This window comes from Panthera uncia, chromosome C2 (genome assembly GCF_023721935.1).
Source record: "Panthera uncia isolate 11264 chromosome C2, Puncia_PCG_1.0, whole genome shotgun sequence".
Lineage (NCBI taxonomy): Eukaryota > Metazoa > Chordata > Mammalia > Carnivora > Felidae > Panthera > Panthera uncia.
Genome location: NC_064810.1, coordinates 10646321 through 10663387, shown reverse-complemented (window position 1 = coordinate 10663387; position 17067 = coordinate 10646321). Strand labels below are relative to the sequence as shown.

Below are 17067 nucleotides of genomic sequence, written 5' to 3'. Positions count from 1 at the left end.
CATCCGGTGGAACTCCTAGCTATTTCCTCAGTGCGCCCGGACTTCTTTGCCTTTGCTCCTTCACTCAGCACCGGTTTCATTTGTTCTTTGCATCTCCCGTTGTCATTTTTCAGGTCTCCTCGCAAATGAGCTTTTCCTTAATGCAGTCGTTCTCACAACTGAATGTGCCTTCTTTCAGGAGCTCTCCAGCCCCTGTGTCACGTCCTGTGTTCTGCCCTCGTGTCTTCTTACCTGGGTTTTTTGTGTTAATCCCTTTATTAGATTGTAAGCTCCACGAGAGCAGAGATTGGCTCTTAATCATCCTTTTCCCCCCTTTTGGTTATAATCTGCCTGTTTTTCTTTGGGGACGACCCTTTTCCCCCTGGCTATGGTTCTGGTGGGACGGCCAATCAGAGTGTCCTGCCAAGAGGATGGGACGCTCTTCCCCTGGAATTTAGACTTTGAGTCATGGGATACGAGGACTGACCATGATTGGCGTGGATTCATCCTGGCCAAGGTGCTCTGAAGAAGCCATTTATTAGTTCCTGCCTCCCAGATCCCTGGAGCTGCTCTGGTTCCCGAACTCTCCGAGGCCTGGTTCTTCAGCTTTTCCTTCGTTATCTGTGAGCTATCTCCTATCCTTACACTAAATGTCTCTCTCTTTAAATTTTAAGTTAGCAAGACAGTTTCTGTTGCTTTTTTCCCTGCCAGTAGAGCTGTTATGATTGGAACTGACCAGACTTTATCATTCTAGTTCTTCTATTGATTCTGATATGTTTTTTTCTTTTCTTTAAAAATGAAAACAAAAAAACAGCCCGAGACCGCTGCTGCTTTGAAACGTACAATAGAAGCCCTGATGGACAGAGGGGCGGTAGTGAGGAGCTTGGAAAATCTGGGTGACCGAGCACTGCCTTATAAGATTTCTGCCCACAGTCAGCGGCACAGTAGAGGAGGGTAAGTGTCTACATGCATCTTGAAAAATGTCTTTGGTAGGCTGTAAAGAATACTGGTTAGTTCATCTTAGAAATTATTATAATTTCTCCGTAGATCGCCTTTGTGCCAGGTGGGGTGCGGGTCCACACTCCAGCCATGTTGTGTGTCAAATGGGGCTAGAGTAAAGCTGGCCCGTAATAAACCATAATCAGAGTACAAAAGCAAGTCATGCTGGGAGCCACAGGTATATAAGCTTTTGATTGTGGGAAACTGTTCTTGTCAACCTAAGCACGGTTTTCTGTTGACATTTCTTAAGTTTTGCCTTTAAAACACCTCAGTGAGCAATGTGCTGGGCACACACTCAGTGCATCCTTTGTAAATATGTGGCTTGCGGGTAAGAAGCAGAAGGGTGCTCCTTCTGACCAGTGCCTAACCCACAATAGAGAAATGGTTGTTTATGTACTCCAGACAATAATCACAATTTTCTGTTACGAAATTTTTTCTCATAGCAGCTTCCTCAAACATGTCAAAGGTCTGACCCTGTAGGAATAACTATCCTTGTAGAAATTCTTTGATACCAGTTTGCTTGGTGAGTTGGTTCGAAGCCCCTCTGAGCCCTGATGGTGTTATTTTTACACTTGTGATTTCTGGTGCGGATGAGGAATTTTCGCATATTGTTGAGTTTCCCAAAAGTAGTGATAGAGAAGATGGGAATCGGTTTTCATTGTCGTGGAAAAGTGCAGGAGTTGAAGACTTGATTCTCCCTCTGATACTTGCCAGCCGTGTGGCCTTGAGCGAGTCTTCAGCGCTATTCTCTGGTTCTTGCTTCCTTGGATACTTGAACTCAGGTGGTCGTTCTCCCATCCACGTTGTCGTGGGGATCGAGTGATGCCATCTCTGGATGTCTCTGTGGACAGCACGGAGTGTGATCCATGTGGAGCCGGTGGGCCCGCGCAAGCGCCGTGCACGGGAGAGGCCTGCGTGCAGTCACGCTGCACCCTGAGGCTTTCCTGCCGCCTTTAAACCTGCTGCCAGGGCGTAGCACGTCCTGCGGATTTCATCTTTGGATCGCTTCACCTTGTTTTGTGCTAGTGTTCGGCTTCTCGAGAACACCTCTAAAGAGCGCCTGAGGTGTTGCTAGGCAACATGAAATGCACAGTGGCGATTTTTCCTCTCCCACAATCATAACAGTGAGGGATGGAGATTGTGTATGTAACGTTTTTTTTTTAACCACAAAGGGGCTTCATTTTAACAGCAAGGCCGTGAATCCTTTTGCCTTTTTGCTTAGAGAGGAACATATAAAATTGAGCTAAGAATGACTAGTCAGGTTCTCTGATGGAAGGCACTGAGCAGGGACAGAAGCCCGTTGCCTCATTCAGGTGCTCTCAGGGATGGACACTAGGACTGTTTTCTTCTGCCCCTTTCCCAAGTAGCGGATTTGACTTTGTTGAGGGTTGGTGTGACCAGCATCGTAGATTTTGCACTTCTCCCAAGTACTTGGGTGGCGCTGATGCCTCTGTCCGAGGACCAGACTCTGAGATCCGCCGTCTGTGTGCGGTGCTGGGGTTGGGTGCTGCTGTTCCTCTTTTGTGGACGGAATAAGTTCAGACCCTGGAAGAACTTCCCTGGAACTAAGCCAGAACTGCTGACGATGTCTAGCCCTACGTTCCGGATTCCTGACGAAGTGCACGTGCCCCACCAAGGACTCTGTGGCATCTCTCGGTTCATTTACATTTAGCAGTTTTATTTCTGGTTCTTGTACTTCCAGACTCCTCAGCGAAGGAGGAGCAGCATTCTTAAAGTGTAATGTATGTGTGTGCTCTATGTAGACACAGAACCTCCCAGTTGGAGAGGTTCATGTTTTAAGCTTGTTTTTCTGGGATTAATCAATGTCTGGTATGTGTTTGTTTAAGGTGATGTTTCCCAAAGTGTGGTCTCTGAAATACTAGATATGCTCCACCAAAAAATGGTGTGTGTGTGTGTGTGTGTGAGAGAGAGAGAGAGAGAGAGAGAGCGAGCGAGAGCGAGCATTTAGATGTGGTCTGATGCCTTCTAGAGCTGTGTAGCACATATCAGTGTACTGATGGTGAGAGGCCCTTCAGTTAGATCCCTTCATTTGTCACCTTTATTTGACCATTATCTTTTATTTTGTAACACTCATTAATACTCTTCACAGTGATTTTTGGTAAAAGAGGAGATGAGGGGCTAATATATTTTGGAGTTACCTGGATAAAGATTTAAATCGAGTGGTGTGTCAGGTGTCGGCAGCGTGGAGCTTGAGGGTGGTCTGATGTGCTGTTGACTTTAGCCGGTCCTCCCCCTAGGGTCACCACCCCCGGTGATGTTTGTACCAGGCGTTTTGTTCATCTGCTAAGTTCTGTGTGTGCACTGCACGTAGCCACATAAGGTGTTACAAACGTGTATTCAGTGGATTATGTGTCAGGATTAGGTACCAGGTGCTGGGAAGGCTCACTTTTTTGAGGTGATTAAGAAGAAACAGGGGACTTGTTTGTTACGAATTCAGCATTCCAAAGTTTTTTTTTTTTTAATAATGTTTTTTTAAAACATTTTTTTTAATGTTTATTTTTGAGAGAGAGAGCATGAGCAGGGGGGAGGGACAGAGAGAGAGAGAGACACAGAATCTGAAGCAGGCTCCAGGCTCTGAGCTGTCAGCACAGAGCCTGACGCGGGGTCCGCATTCACAAACCATGAGATCATGACCTGAGCCAAAGTCGGATGCTCAACTGACTGAGCCACCCAGGTGCCCCAGTTTTTGTTTTTGTTTTTTAACTTTATTTGTTGTTGAGAGAGAGAGAGCAGGCATGAGTGGGGGAGGGGCAGAGAGAGAGGGAGACAGAGAATCCCAAGCAGGCTCCGAGCCGTCAGCACAGAGCCGGAAGAGGGGCTCGAACCCATGAACTGTGAGATCATGACCTGAGCTGAAATCAAGAGTAGGATGCTTCACTGACTGAACCATCCAGGCGCCCCTAGCATTCAAAAGCTCTTAACTCTTTGAACAACCCTGGAGGCCATGGCACATATCAGTTTTCGGTGAGGCGCTGATTTGAATCCTGAGGTTGGTATGTGAGAGCTAGTTTTTTAGCTGGCTAATGAGTGAGCCTAGATGCCCTCCAAGGATCCACATCACACTGTGGTGCTGTTGGTATTTTGTGTTTGTTGCTTTTGCAGTTTATGGGACGAAATATATGTGCTGGTGGTATTCCTAGGTCTTAGGATGGTTCTTGTGGTTGTTGTGGTTCCTGGTCACAAGGAGTTGTCAGTCTAGTCGGGGACTTGCCAGCATATTGCTGACCTAGGCACCGGCCACAGACTGCTGTATACCACTGCTACACACGTGCCACCTAGACCCAAAAGAAGGATGTGTGGGTAGAAGAGTGCGTAGGTAGGGGAGATACCACTACCTCAGGGTTATCTGGGGAGTCTCCCCAGAGAAGGAGACAGTGCCTGGCGTTCATTATTATACCAGTGTATGCCAGAAAGAAAGTACAGATGTACAGACGTATGGATGTATGGATTCCACGTGCTAGTTAAGTTGTCCCCCAGGTGACGTGACTTAGACAAGGAAGGAGTTAGCCAGATGCTCTGTTGCTCTTTGGGCCAGGTTGGGCTGGTTGGGAAGTTTGGGTCTTCTGGACCAGCTTTCCAGATAGATAGAGGCTTCTGGCCTCACCACCTGTTGTGTCCAGGCAGTGTCTAGAAACGATTGGAGCAGGACTCAGAGTTGTGGAAGGCATGGGGGGTGGCAGGTCTTACAAGTCTTGAGATTTATTCTCAGCTCTGGATTTGCTTTGGTCTCCTGGGGGCCACTAGATTTTCTCTGCTTTGTACCTTCAGATGTTCACCTTGGTACCTTCATCAACTCAGAAAGGGAAGGTGGGTGTTGGAAAAGATTCTTAACTGCATTCCTCAGAGTCTAAATGGGGACGATGTCACATAGGCAGAGGGGAGCAGCGGGAGTAGATGTTCCTTTAGACCCTTGCTAAAAAGGACAGGCATTTTCTGAGTCGTGGTGTCTGTCACTCTCGGCCACAACCACTCCAGTGTCAGACTCCAGGACTGCGCATACTAGTTGAAGGCTCTCTTTCCACTAGATGGGGCTGGACGGAGACTGAGCAGGCTTTCTGGTGGAGGAGGGAGAACTGTAGAAGAGACTGTGGTCCATATTTCAGTGTTGGGCTTGTGCTTATTTTTAAGAGGATGCCCCCGATTGGCTCTGACCATTTTTACCAGGTCTGATTTTACTGCGTTGAGATAGGACTTATTCCAGAAGACGTGTGTAAAGACACTCTGGAGTAGTGAAGGAGATTTTTCTTGCCTGTTTCTTCCCTTCTTTCTCCATTCTCATTTGCATTAAAATGTGAATAAGTGCTTATAAGGTCTGCTGGCCTACATATAAGATGCCCTTCTATTTACGGGTAAGCAGAATGATAAAAATAACCGGCACTATGGTGAATCAGTGGAATTTTACTGACTCGCTCCCCAAATGTGTCTGCAGCTTACTCCAAGAGAGCTGGCACCCTCTCTAGAGGAGATTGATTCTTCTCTGTAGTTTTCCTGTTAGCTAACATTTCCATGTTCTCGTGCTTTCCTGCCAGCATTAAGTCCAGGCCAGCATCCTGACCCCATTCTTGTGTGAAGGTGCTCCACAACTGGGTTTCAAGGCAGGGCTGCTGTGGCCTTGGAGGTTTCTTTTTTAGTGGCAGCGCCCCAAGATTTGTAAGGATTCTGCTGTAGGTTTAGTGGTTTTAAAAATGTATGAGACCCAACAGATATAAAAGGAAATAGGGCTTTTCCACGCAGACTGTTCCTTGGTTTTAAGGTGAAGAATTCACTGTCTCAGCGAAGCCTGAAGCCAGCAAGGTTTAGCTGATACAGTCTAGAAACTGGCATTCAGATGGATCTGTTTCCTATTCTCAAAAAGGCTCGAAGATGCTCCATGGTTTCAAATCCCTCCCATCCCCCTTCTCCACCCCCCACCCACCATGAGCCACTCAGCGCTTCGGTGGAAATTTCCACTTGTCTGCCAGGGGGAAGGGGAGGCTGTGAGTGTGTGACTGTGTCTGAGAGAAACAGAGACAAAGAACATAACTCAAATTCAAGCGAGCGCTTTTACGGTAAACTTGTAAATAACAGGGTTAAAACAAAAGTGAAATAAAAAACAAATACGACCTTTAAACGTAGGAGCGTTGCCAGAAGACGCATATCTTCCTCAACAACCTGGGGCAGGGAGGGGGCTGGTGACAGCTTGGGCACAAGGTGACTGAGGGAGACAAGGGGTAGGACCCCAGAGAGGAGGGGGGAAAGGATAGTGAGAAGAGATGCTGCTGCTGCCTCCCCTCCGCGCCCCATGAAGACACTGCTGTGGATGGAGTGTTCCTAGTGGCATCATTTTCCAGTATCGGGCTCAGTCTATCCTGGGGAACCCATTTCTCTGCATCTTCTCAGATCCCTGGGGCTTTCAGTCACAGTAGCGGAGAGATTTGTAGTGTTGAGAGTGTCTTAAGAAATACCGAGGAAGGTAAATTACCACCCTGAATATGGGAGCAGGTTCTATCCATGAAATAGTTCCCTCCAGCTTTTGAACACTGGAACCTGCAGTGAGAATTGCATTTGTGTATTGAACCTCTTTCTGTCCTTTCTCTCCTCACCTGGTGTCAGTCACCACTTCACTCGTGCTTCTGCAGAGTTGGTGCTGCATAGAAGGTCAGTGCTTTTCTGTAGGAAAGAGAGATGCCTGGGTAAAGCTGATTTCTACCTTGTAGGTGAAGTGATTCATTAGAACCACACGTGGGAAAACCCCCATTTAAATGTAAACACTGCTGGGCTTCGTGTTTAAGGCAGTGGCGATGCTTCCATCAGCCCTGGCCGCCTGGTGCACAGAACCAGCTCGCCGGTGCCACCGAGCAGCACAGGGTTGAAGGTGCTGGGAGTGTATAATGTAATTAGACTTTAGATCACTAAGCTGGGTTCTCCAAAATGATCTGTCCATTCGCTGACTTAAACACTGTTTGGGGAATGGGGGGCTAGCTGAAGAACTATTTTTCCTTATTGGAATGCCAGCTTTTGGGGATGTCTAGGCAGTGGCAGTTGTAGTCCTACTTCTCTGCTCTTTTCAAGCTCAAATCGTGAGGATGGAGGTAAGAGAGAGTCCACATGTGTTGTGACTTTGGTCTTGTGTTTTGGTTCTGGCTTGCTTGGTTAGGGGAAGAAGGAAAAATTGGTATTTAATTGTGGTTATTGAATCCTCTTGATCCTCCCCTCCCTGAGGGCCAGGCTGAAGGGGAGGGCAGGGCCTCTCGGATGCCTCTGGAGACACTGAGACATTCCTCTTTTGGCTCCCTTGCCTTGAACAGCAACTTATCTGGGTTTCAGAATGGTTTCTCCGGGGTAGCCTTTGGGATGTAAGGAGTGGGTATCAGGGGAGTTCAAGGTCATTTTTTTTAGCCTAACTCCCACTTTTTCAGTTCTGTTATGGACCTGTGTGGTCACAGGAAAGGGATCCTTGCAGGCATCAGGAGCTGCCCAACCCCCTATTCTAAGTAGGCTGTTTCTAGGCTTCACTTTGTTTGTGTGCAAAACTGGAAATGCAGGGCTGCGCTTGGTACTGTCTCCTGCCCCTGTCATTCCTCGGGTCATCCTTCTGTAGTGAGAAAAGCCCAGCCGCCAGGAGGCGGATGTCTATGACCACCTCATCATCGCCACAGTCTCCTCCAGAACTGGCAGACCAGTGTAAATAGTGGGAGCCCAGGTTTCTGCCAGCCCAGTAGCCCTGTGACCTCTCTCCCTGCCTGGACTACATGTTCTGGGTGGTCCAGGCCATTATGTTCCTCCTTTTTAGCCTCCCTCTGAGGTGTGCCCATAGCAGATGTTCACTGACCAGTTCAGTTTGTCCACTTACGTGAAAAAAGAATATATACGGGCAACAACCAGGAATTGGTCATAGTCTTTTCTGTGTGGGGAAGCCATAACGGACCATTGACCCGTGGGCTTGGGCCACTGAGGGTAGATGGAGATTGAGTTTGTTCTGGACTTATGCTTGGTTCCCTCATGGTGGGGTGAGACCACTTAATGCCCTAAGTGGGAGCAGGGGAGGTAGGAGGTTCAGCTTTCACCCAGGACTGGTGAACACAGTAACATCTGCCCCTCTCTGAGCCACTTCCCCTCTTTTCTGTTTTGGTGGTGTTTCATTTTTGTGGAAATTTCCACGGTATAATAAGGAACATGGGAGTAGAAGCAGTCTTTGCCCACACGAACCCTAGGCACAGATCAGCAGGGTGATGAGCATGAAATGACTGTCACAGCTGTGGTGGTGGGCACAAACCTATTTGCATTTTGGCCAGTTCTCTTGTTTAGGTTTGGTTGCTAGAGGAGTGTCAGGACTGGTAGGGGGAAGGCAGAGTAGGTAAAAGGTAAAGGCTGTAAGCGTTTTTATAGTAACAGCAATCTTCCAGAAGCCAAGTTGCAGCCCAGTCTTAGGACTTCCAGGCTTTTCTAGCACTTCTCCTTATCCTTGAGAAACCTCCAGAATTCTGGCTGTAGGAACCAAGAGATGTGGTTGATACAGTGAGGAACTATGGGGCCTGAAGTCTGGAACTTGCTTTTTGACCCTGTGACCTGGAGCAGATCAGTTCCCCAGTTCCCTCATAAGTGACATGAAGGGGTTGAACTGCATTGCCTTCGTGGTCCCCTCCGGCACTTACGTTCTGTGATTCTGTAACCCATTGGTCCCAGAGCAGCGTGTGGCTTCTTGTATCCTGGAGTCAGAAGATCTGCTCTGTTAGAACCCTGGCTGTGGCCACTCAGTAGCTGAGTGACCTTGAGCTAGTGACTTAATCATTCTGAAACTCAAAGGAGGCCATCTCTAGGAGGCCCACTTTGAAAACTGCTAAAGCAGTAGTGTTGCTAAGAGAGGGCTCCTGGACCAAAATAACACCCAGAGGAACTTCCTCTTGCGTTTTCTGAATGGGCCACGTGGGGTGGAGCTTCTACTTCCTGCTTATCCTCTTCCTCAGAAGCTATCTAAAAGATGTGAAAGCACTTTGAAAATTAGAAAGTTCTATGTGAGACCCTTTCCTTTTAATTTCTGGAATAGGAGGTTTCTGATAATGTCTGGCATCTAGCTTCCTTCCATCCTTGGGTATTTTTATCCTTATCACAAAATGGTATCCAGAAGCTTTGGGTGTCTTAGGATTATTTGGTGAGTGCGAGTGGATGGGTAATGTTGTTCGGGAAGACTGCACGAGAGTTGAGCTGTGGGCAGTTGAGTTGGTCGTTGGCAACTGTACACCCGCTTTCTTTTAGAAACATGTTTGGTAGACGCTGAGGCTAGCCCACAAAAATGCCTCTGGTACACTTGAATGGAAAATGGAAGAAAACAATGGCTGCTGAACCCCAGATGCGGTATTTGAATAACTTGAATACTGGACTGTAAAGAAAGCCAGGCTTAACTCTAGAGCAGGAGATGTCTGTGGACCTTCTGGAGGTAGTGGGCACTTGGAATACTTCAAGGGCTGCCAGTAGTGATTGCCTGGGTTATTGAGTGCCCAGAGCATGCCCAGCCCTTGCTTTAGCACGGTCTTCCATATTACCCTATGTGTGATATGTGGCATTTCACCAGCGCACTGCCTCAGGCTATCAGCACAGGGCTTTAAGTGTAATAAAGCAAAAGAGGAAGACTAGTCTAGGGAAACTAGATGAAAAGCAAGGGAAGAGGAAGGAACTGTAGAATTAAGTATGGTGGGAATGTTGGCAAACAGAGGGTGAGGTCCTAAGTTGTCTGTGGTAGTTTGGAGGGACATTTTGATGAATACAGAATGAAAGAACAAATGAGTGAAATAGGAAGAAGGAAATGCTGGGGCAGTGTTGAGTGAGAGAGTTCCCTGCCCTGCCCACCAGGCCACCATAGTTACTGGGGCTTGGGGGAGTTGGATAAAGGGCTGGGGATTGGCAAAGAGAAGGTAATTTATGATTGATCACAGTAACTTTTTAGGCTCTATATTAGAGCCTTACTCGAGGTAAGTAATCAATAACTAAATATCGAACAAATGAGCAGTTCTTAAGTTTGATGATTTGCAAACCTCGTGCCTTCCATGTGGTGCAGAAATAACACAGTGGAATTACACCTTGGAGAATTTGGCCAGGTTGGTGTGTGATTTTCACGGTAAGTACGAATGGTAATATCATCAGTGAGCAGAGGTAAAAGTCACTTCCTAGAAGTTTGCCTGATGATAGAGGACTTTACACCATTTTTATTTCATTTCTTTTTTTTTCTTTTTTGATTTTTTTTTTAACGTTTTATTTTATGTTTTGAGAGACAGAGCACAAGGGAAGGGCAGAGAGAGAGGGAGACACAGAATCCAAAGCAGGTTCCAGGATGTGAGCTGTCAGCACAGAGCCCAATGGGGTGGGGGGTGGGGGGCCTCAAAACCATGAACGTGAGATCATGACCTGAGCCAAAATCAGAGGCTCAACTGACTGAGCCACCCAGGCACGCCTGTTTCATTTCTTGAGAAATTCTGGGCGGCTTCATTATCTGTAATTGCTCCCTCATCGCTACCACCCATATCAAATCATTCACCAAGTCCTGCCCTTTCAGCTTTCTATGTACCATGATTAAATCAACAGCCTTACAGAGGTATAATTGACAACACAGTAAACTACATGCTTTTATTAATACATATTACATAAGGTAATACATATACATAATACATTCACATATGTACCATATGTAGATATACCCACAATATATGTTTGACATATGTATATATACCCATGAAATCACTACAAGCAAGACAATAAGCAGACTGGTCACCCCAGAAGTTCCCTCCTGCCTCTTGTGATCCTTCCCTCCACTTGTTTCCCGTCTATGACAACCACTGGTCTGCTTTCTTTCACTATAGATTAGTTTCTATTTTCTAGAATCTTACTTAGATACAATCAGACAGCATGTACCCCCCCGCCTTTTTTTTTAACCATAGTTTCTTTCAATCAGCCAAATTATTCTGAGATTCATCAATAGTGTGTATCAATAGCTTATTCCTTTTTATAGCTGAGTACTATTCCATCGTATACCATAGTTTGTTTATTGGTTTACATGTTGTTTACATGGTTTACATGGATATTTTCTGTTTCCAGTTTGGGATTGTAAGTGTTGCTGCTGTGAGCACTCCTGTACAAATTGTTGTAAGGACTAATGTTTTAATTTTCTTGGATAAATACCTGGGAGTAGAATGGCTTGATCATAATGGCAAGTGTGTATGTTTAACTTTTAAGAAAATGCCAAAAAAGTTGTATCATTTTGCAATCCCACCAGCAGTGTGTGAGAATGCCAGTTCCTGTCTTTCCTCACCAACACTTGGTATTGTTCAGTCTTCTTAATTTTAGCTTATATAGTAGGTATCTCTTTGTGGTTTTAATTTGCATTTCTCTAGTGACTAGTCCTATTAAGCATCTTTCTCATGTGCTTCTTTGCCAGAATATATCTTTGGTGAAAAGGCCATTCACATTTTATGCCCCATTAAAAATTTTTTTTTAAATTAAATTTTGAGAGTTCTGTATATTCTAGAAACAAGTCCTTTATCAGACATGGGATTTGCAAATCCCAGCCTGTCACTTGTCTTTTTTATTAGCAGTATCTTTCAAAGAGCAATTTTTAATTTTGATGAAGTCTAGTTTATCACATTTTTCTTTATGGATTTTGCTTTTAGTGTCATGTCTAAAGAATCTTTGCTTAACTCAAGGCCACAGAGGTTTTCTCTTGTGTTTTCTTCCAGTGTTATAGCTTTGTGTTTTATATTTCAGATCTGTGTCCCATTTGAGTTAATTTTTGTATCTGGTACAAGTATGGATCGAAGTTCCTTTTTTGCATACATATATAGAATTGTTGGCCACCATTTGTTGAAAAGACACTTTACTGAATTGCCTTTGGTCAAAAATCAGCTGTGTGTATATGGATCTGTTTCTGGACTCTGTTCTACTGATCTGTTTGTGTATCTTTATACAAATACCATAGTGCCTTGATTACCATAGCTTTATAATGAGTCTTGAAATCAGATAGTGTTAGTTCTTCAACTTTATTCTTTATCAGAGTTGTTTTGGCTGTTCTAGATCCTTTGAATTTCTCTGTGTACCTTAAAATCAGTTCATCAATATCTAATAAAAGTGTCTTTTAGGGATTTTGATTGGGATCCTTTTGAATTTATAGATCAGTTTTAGAGAACTGACATCTACATAAACCTCCATTTAGGTGGGTTTTCTTTAATTTCTTTCAGTAATGTTTTATGGTTTTTGGTGTAGAGGTCTTGCATACCTTTTGTCAGATTTATCCTTAAGTACTTCATATTTCATTTCAAGGTGTTATTATTTGTTGCTAATATATAGAAATATAGTTGACTTTGTATACTGATCTTGTATCTTGCAACCTTGCTAAACTCACATATTCTAGTGTCTTTTTTATAAATTTCTTTAGATTCTCTTGTATACACAGTCATTTCATGTGTAAATATAGACAAGTTTACTACTTATCAATCTGGATACCTTTTCTTTTTTTTCTTGCCTTGTTGCACTGGCAAGAGTCTCTAGTAAAATACTGAATAGAAATGGTGAGAACAGACACCCTTGTTTATTCCCAGTCTCAGGAGAAAAGATTCAGACTTTCACCAGTTGATATGATGTTAGTTAGTTCTAGGTTTTGCAGAGATGCCTTTTGTAAGGTTGAAGAAGTTCCTTTGTAGTCTTACTTTGCAGAGAGTTTATCAGAAATGGATATGAAATTTTGTTAAATGCTGCTGCTTTTTTTTTTTTTTTTTTTTTTTGCTATTATTGGAATGATCACATGATTTTTCTTTTTTAGTTTGCTAATAGGATTTACATTGATTTAAAATGTTGAACCAGGGGCGCCTGGGTGGCTCAGTCGGTTAAGCGTCTGACTTCAGCTCAGGTCACGATCTCACGGTCTGTGAGTTCGAGCCCCGTGTCGGGCTCTGGGCTGATGGCTCAGAGCCTGGAGCCTGCTTCTGATTCTGTGTCTCCCTCTCTCTCTGCCCCTCCCCCATTCATGCTCTGTCTCTCTCTGTCTCAAAAATAAATAAACATTAAAAAAAAAAATGTTAAACCAGTCTTGCTTTCTGTGATAAACTCTGCCTGATCATGATACATTATTCTTTTCATATATTTTAGTAGTCAATTTGCTAAATTTTTTTTTCATTTATGTTCATGAGAGATATTGATCAGTTTTTTCTTTTCTTGTAATGTCTTTGTCTTGTTTTGCCATAAGGGTAATGCTGGCTTCATAGAACACACTGAGAAGTGTTTTCTTATTTTCTGGACCAGTTTGTGCCAAAACTGGCACAAAATTTCCCCCTCAGACGTTTGGTGGAATTCATTGGTGAAACCATGTGGGTCTTTGGTTTCCTTTGTGGAAATGCTTATAACTACAAATTTAATTTCTTTAATAGATATAGGGCTATCCAGGTTATCTATTTCTTTTGGAGTGAGTTTTGGTAGTTTGCATTTTTTCAAGGAATTTCATCTAAGTTGTCAAATTTATTGCAAAATTTGTTTATAATAATAGTCTGTCATATCCTGTTATCATTTCACCTCTCCCATTCCTGAATATTAGTAATTTGTCTCTTTATTTTTTTCTGCTGATCAGTTTGACTAGAGATGTATCAATTTTACTGATCTCGGTGAACTAGTATTTATTTGGTTTTGTTGATGTTTTCTTGTTTTTCTGTTTTCTGCTTCAGAGATTTCTGCTCTGATCTTTATTTTCCCTTCCTTCCTTCCTTCCTTCCTTCCTTCCTTCCTTCTTTCCTTCATTTTCTTCTCTCTTCTCCTCTTCTTTTTTTTTTTTTGTCTTAGTTTGTGCTTAATTTGCTCTTCTTTTTCTGTTTTTTTTTAAGGTAGAAATTTTGAGGCTTTTCCTCTTTTCTTACATAAGTGTTTAGTGCTACAAATTTCCTGCTTTAGTGGCATTCTGATATGTTGCTTTCATTTTCATTCAATTCACATTTCCTTTTGACTTCTTATTTGACCTGTAGGCTATTTAGATGTATGTTTAGTTTTCAAGTATTTGGAGATTTTCCCGAGTTTTTTCTGTGTGATTCAAGTCCTTTTAGATTTATTGAGACTTGTTTTATGGCCCAGAATATGGTTGACCTTGGTAAATGTGCTATTTGCAGTTGAGAACAACGTGTATCCTGCTCTTTTTGTTTGGAGGGTCTATAAAGATCAGACCTAGTTGGTTGATGGTGGTGCTCATTTTTTGTATATCCTTGCTGGTTTTCTGTATAGTAGTTTTATTGATTACTGAGAGGAATATTAAAAGTCACCAACTATAGTTGTGAATTTCTCTTGTCAGTTCTGTTAGTTTTCTTCCTGTATGAAGAAGTTCTGTTGTTTGATACATTCGCATTTAGGATTGCTGTGTCTTCTTGGTGAACTGATTGTTACATACTATCTTTTTCTATCCCTCGTAATTTTCTTTGCTCTGAGATCTACTTTAATATTATTGCAGCCACTGGAGCTTTCTTTTGATTAGTGTTTTTGCATAGTATATGTTTTTCTTCCATTCCACTTTGAATAATTATTTACTTGAAAAACTTTCCCACTAGGCTTGGCTAAGGGTGAACGATCACCTGGCAAGTTGTTTTGTGAGTTTGAACCCTCTTTGTATGGAATTACACAAAACGTCATCCTTTTTCCTGTAACTTCCTTCCTTGCTGCATTTGTCCATTTTCAGTTTGGTCTCTCCTGCTTTCCGTGAGAATTCCACCTTTCAAGCTAACATAACACTACCGCTGTCAGATACTTACTGTGGACCTGCTGTGTGTTAGTCTCTGTTCAGGGTGCTGGGGAGAGATTAACAAAGTCCTTCTTACGGCAACTATGTTTTGGTGGAGTGAGATAGACCGTAAACAACCATATGCTGTATCGGTGGTGATAAGCTCTGTGGGAAAAAAATAGAGAGTAAGAGAGAGTAATGAGGCTTGGTACGTGGAGCAAGGAGGATGTTGCATTAGGAGAAGTGATCAAAGAGGTCCTCTCTACAAGGTGACATTTGGACAGAGACATGACAGAGGTGAGGGGTGAGCTATGGGCATTTCTGGCAGAAGGAACAGTGAGAATGAAGACCTAGGATGGGAATATGTTCGGGGAGGAGAGTGTGGCTGCAACAAAGTAAGTGATGTCAAAGGTCACCTTAGCCAGATGGAACACTGCAGAATTCTGAATGACTGCACTGAAAACTGGCCTTTTGCAGCACTGTGGTTCAAACCAAACGGTACAAGGGAGGCTTAAACTTTTAGAACTGAGAGGAGGGCGTGGGCAGGGAGAAGGGCTGCTGCTGCTTTTGTGACAACCAGCTGAGCCCATCAAGTTGTTGATGTGGTGAAGCCAGTGAGCTGTAGGAGATGCCCTTCTGCGTTATTCTGCTGTGAGTGGAGGAACGTTACGTTCTTTCTCTTGCTCAGGATTCACAGAATTTTCTTTCTGGTCTTTGTCAGTTCTTGAACATGGAGGGTAGTCTTAGACAAGTCCCAGGCCTTTCAGAATGTTTTTCCTTATTTGTGAAGTGTGGCTGGTGGTCTGCACTGTCTCTGGTGCACTGAGTTACTTGTGTAACCCTTTGGAAAACTATAAGGCCTTCCCTAATAAGATGTTTTCTCAAAAATAGTTTGCAAAATCCAGCCTTGTTGAATAGTAAATTCTGTTCTTAAACCCATCATTTTACCATATTGTCTCTATTTCCCTCTCTATGTAAAGTCACGGCACTTTTTGCTACCACAGAGTTTGGATTCGGATTTTCCTAAGAGTGTTAATGAGAAGAGCCATAGGAAGGGTGGGGGGTGGGCAAACACTTCTGTTTAGCTGGTCAGCTGGTACTTTCTATTTTGACAAAGGTGTGTATGTGTTTTTGTGTAGTTGATCTTTATCTGGGCAGGAGTAGAAAACATTGTCCAAAATAGTAGAAGTGTTATATTTCAGAATGCAGGAATTCACACATTTTTATTTTATTGCAGGTATTTCTTGGTGGATTTTTATGCACCAACAACCGCTGTGGAAAGCATAATGGAACATTTGTCTCGAGACATTGATGTGATTAGACCGAATGTTGTAAAACACCCTCTGACCCAGGAAGTAAAAGCGTGTGAAGGGATTGTCCCAGTCCCACTTGAAGAAAAACTATATTCCACGAAGAAGAGGAAGTGAGAAGATTTACCAGATTATAGCTTTATATTTAATTCTATCACTTTTGAGTACCATGGATTAATAATTTACAGACTTGACCCTTATATAAGAGTGTGTTACAGGTGCCATTTGATTTTTCGAAGGTATTTTTTAGCTCTTGATCTCCCTTGCCCTAAGAGGTTGGGGAAGGGCTCGGCTTAGAGCCACTTTGTAATCTGTGGTACCAGCACGTTGTTCTTGACGTCATTTCTTTCGTCTGATTTTTTTGTTGGTGAGGACTTTGCCCTACAACAACGCTAACACCATTTTGAAGAGCAAAGCTTCTGAAAACTGCCTCAGACTGCAAACTCGTTATTCAGGCTAGTCAACCATGCAAAATAAAAATTTAAGACCACTGCATTTATACGAGTAACTTTTGACCAGAATAATAAACATAATTTCAGAAAAACTCGGGGAGGTCTTTTGTCTCTTCACCTGCCCCAGCACAGCGAACTGCCGGAGGCCCTGAGCGCCGTCTGCCCAGAAGCCCGGAATGCCCGCAGTGCGTGGGAGGGTTACCTGGTTACCAGCCCAAGTGCAGAGACTAGGAGAAGTCAGGGGCGAGGGTGGGGCAGGGATGTGTGTGTCCCTCCACTACCGGGCATTCTATAAAATCAGTGACTTTTTCTCTTATCTCACAGTTAACTTGACCATAGGTGGGTGTTGCTGTCTGTAGAGGGACGTGAAGTGCTGTGGCTTGAGCTCTCGCGCTGCTTCCTCTCATTCTTCTGCACTCCCCCCGCCCCCGCCCACACCTGCCTCCTCCCCTCTCCCCCTACCCTGACCAGTTGGAAGCTGGTGGGGTTGCCCAAAGAGCTGGCTGGCACCAGTGCCTGTGGCCAGTGGTGGCACTCTGAGCTCTTAACTTAGGGAGACTTCCAAGGAGCTACATCTCTTTTTTTCTGC

At 43.9% G+C, this 17067-nt stretch overlaps 1 protein-coding gene across 2 annotated transcripts in view; it reads left to right on the top strand.

Moving 5' to 3' along the window:
* MRPS6 (mitochondrial ribosomal protein S6) overlaps positions 1-16570 on the top strand; it is a 67442-nt gene extending 50872 nt beyond the window's left edge. For both annotated transcript variants that reach the window (XM_049627914.1, XM_049627913.1), the window contains exons 2-3: positions 794-933; positions 15954-16570. In XM_049627914.1, the coding sequence (XP_049483871.1) occupies positions 794-933; positions 15954-16143 (330 nt within the window). In that variant the 3' untranslated portion in view covers positions 16144-16570. The remainder of the gene's footprint in view (positions 1-793; positions 934-15953) is intronic.
* The last annotated feature ends 497 nt before the right edge of the window (positions 16571-17067 follow it).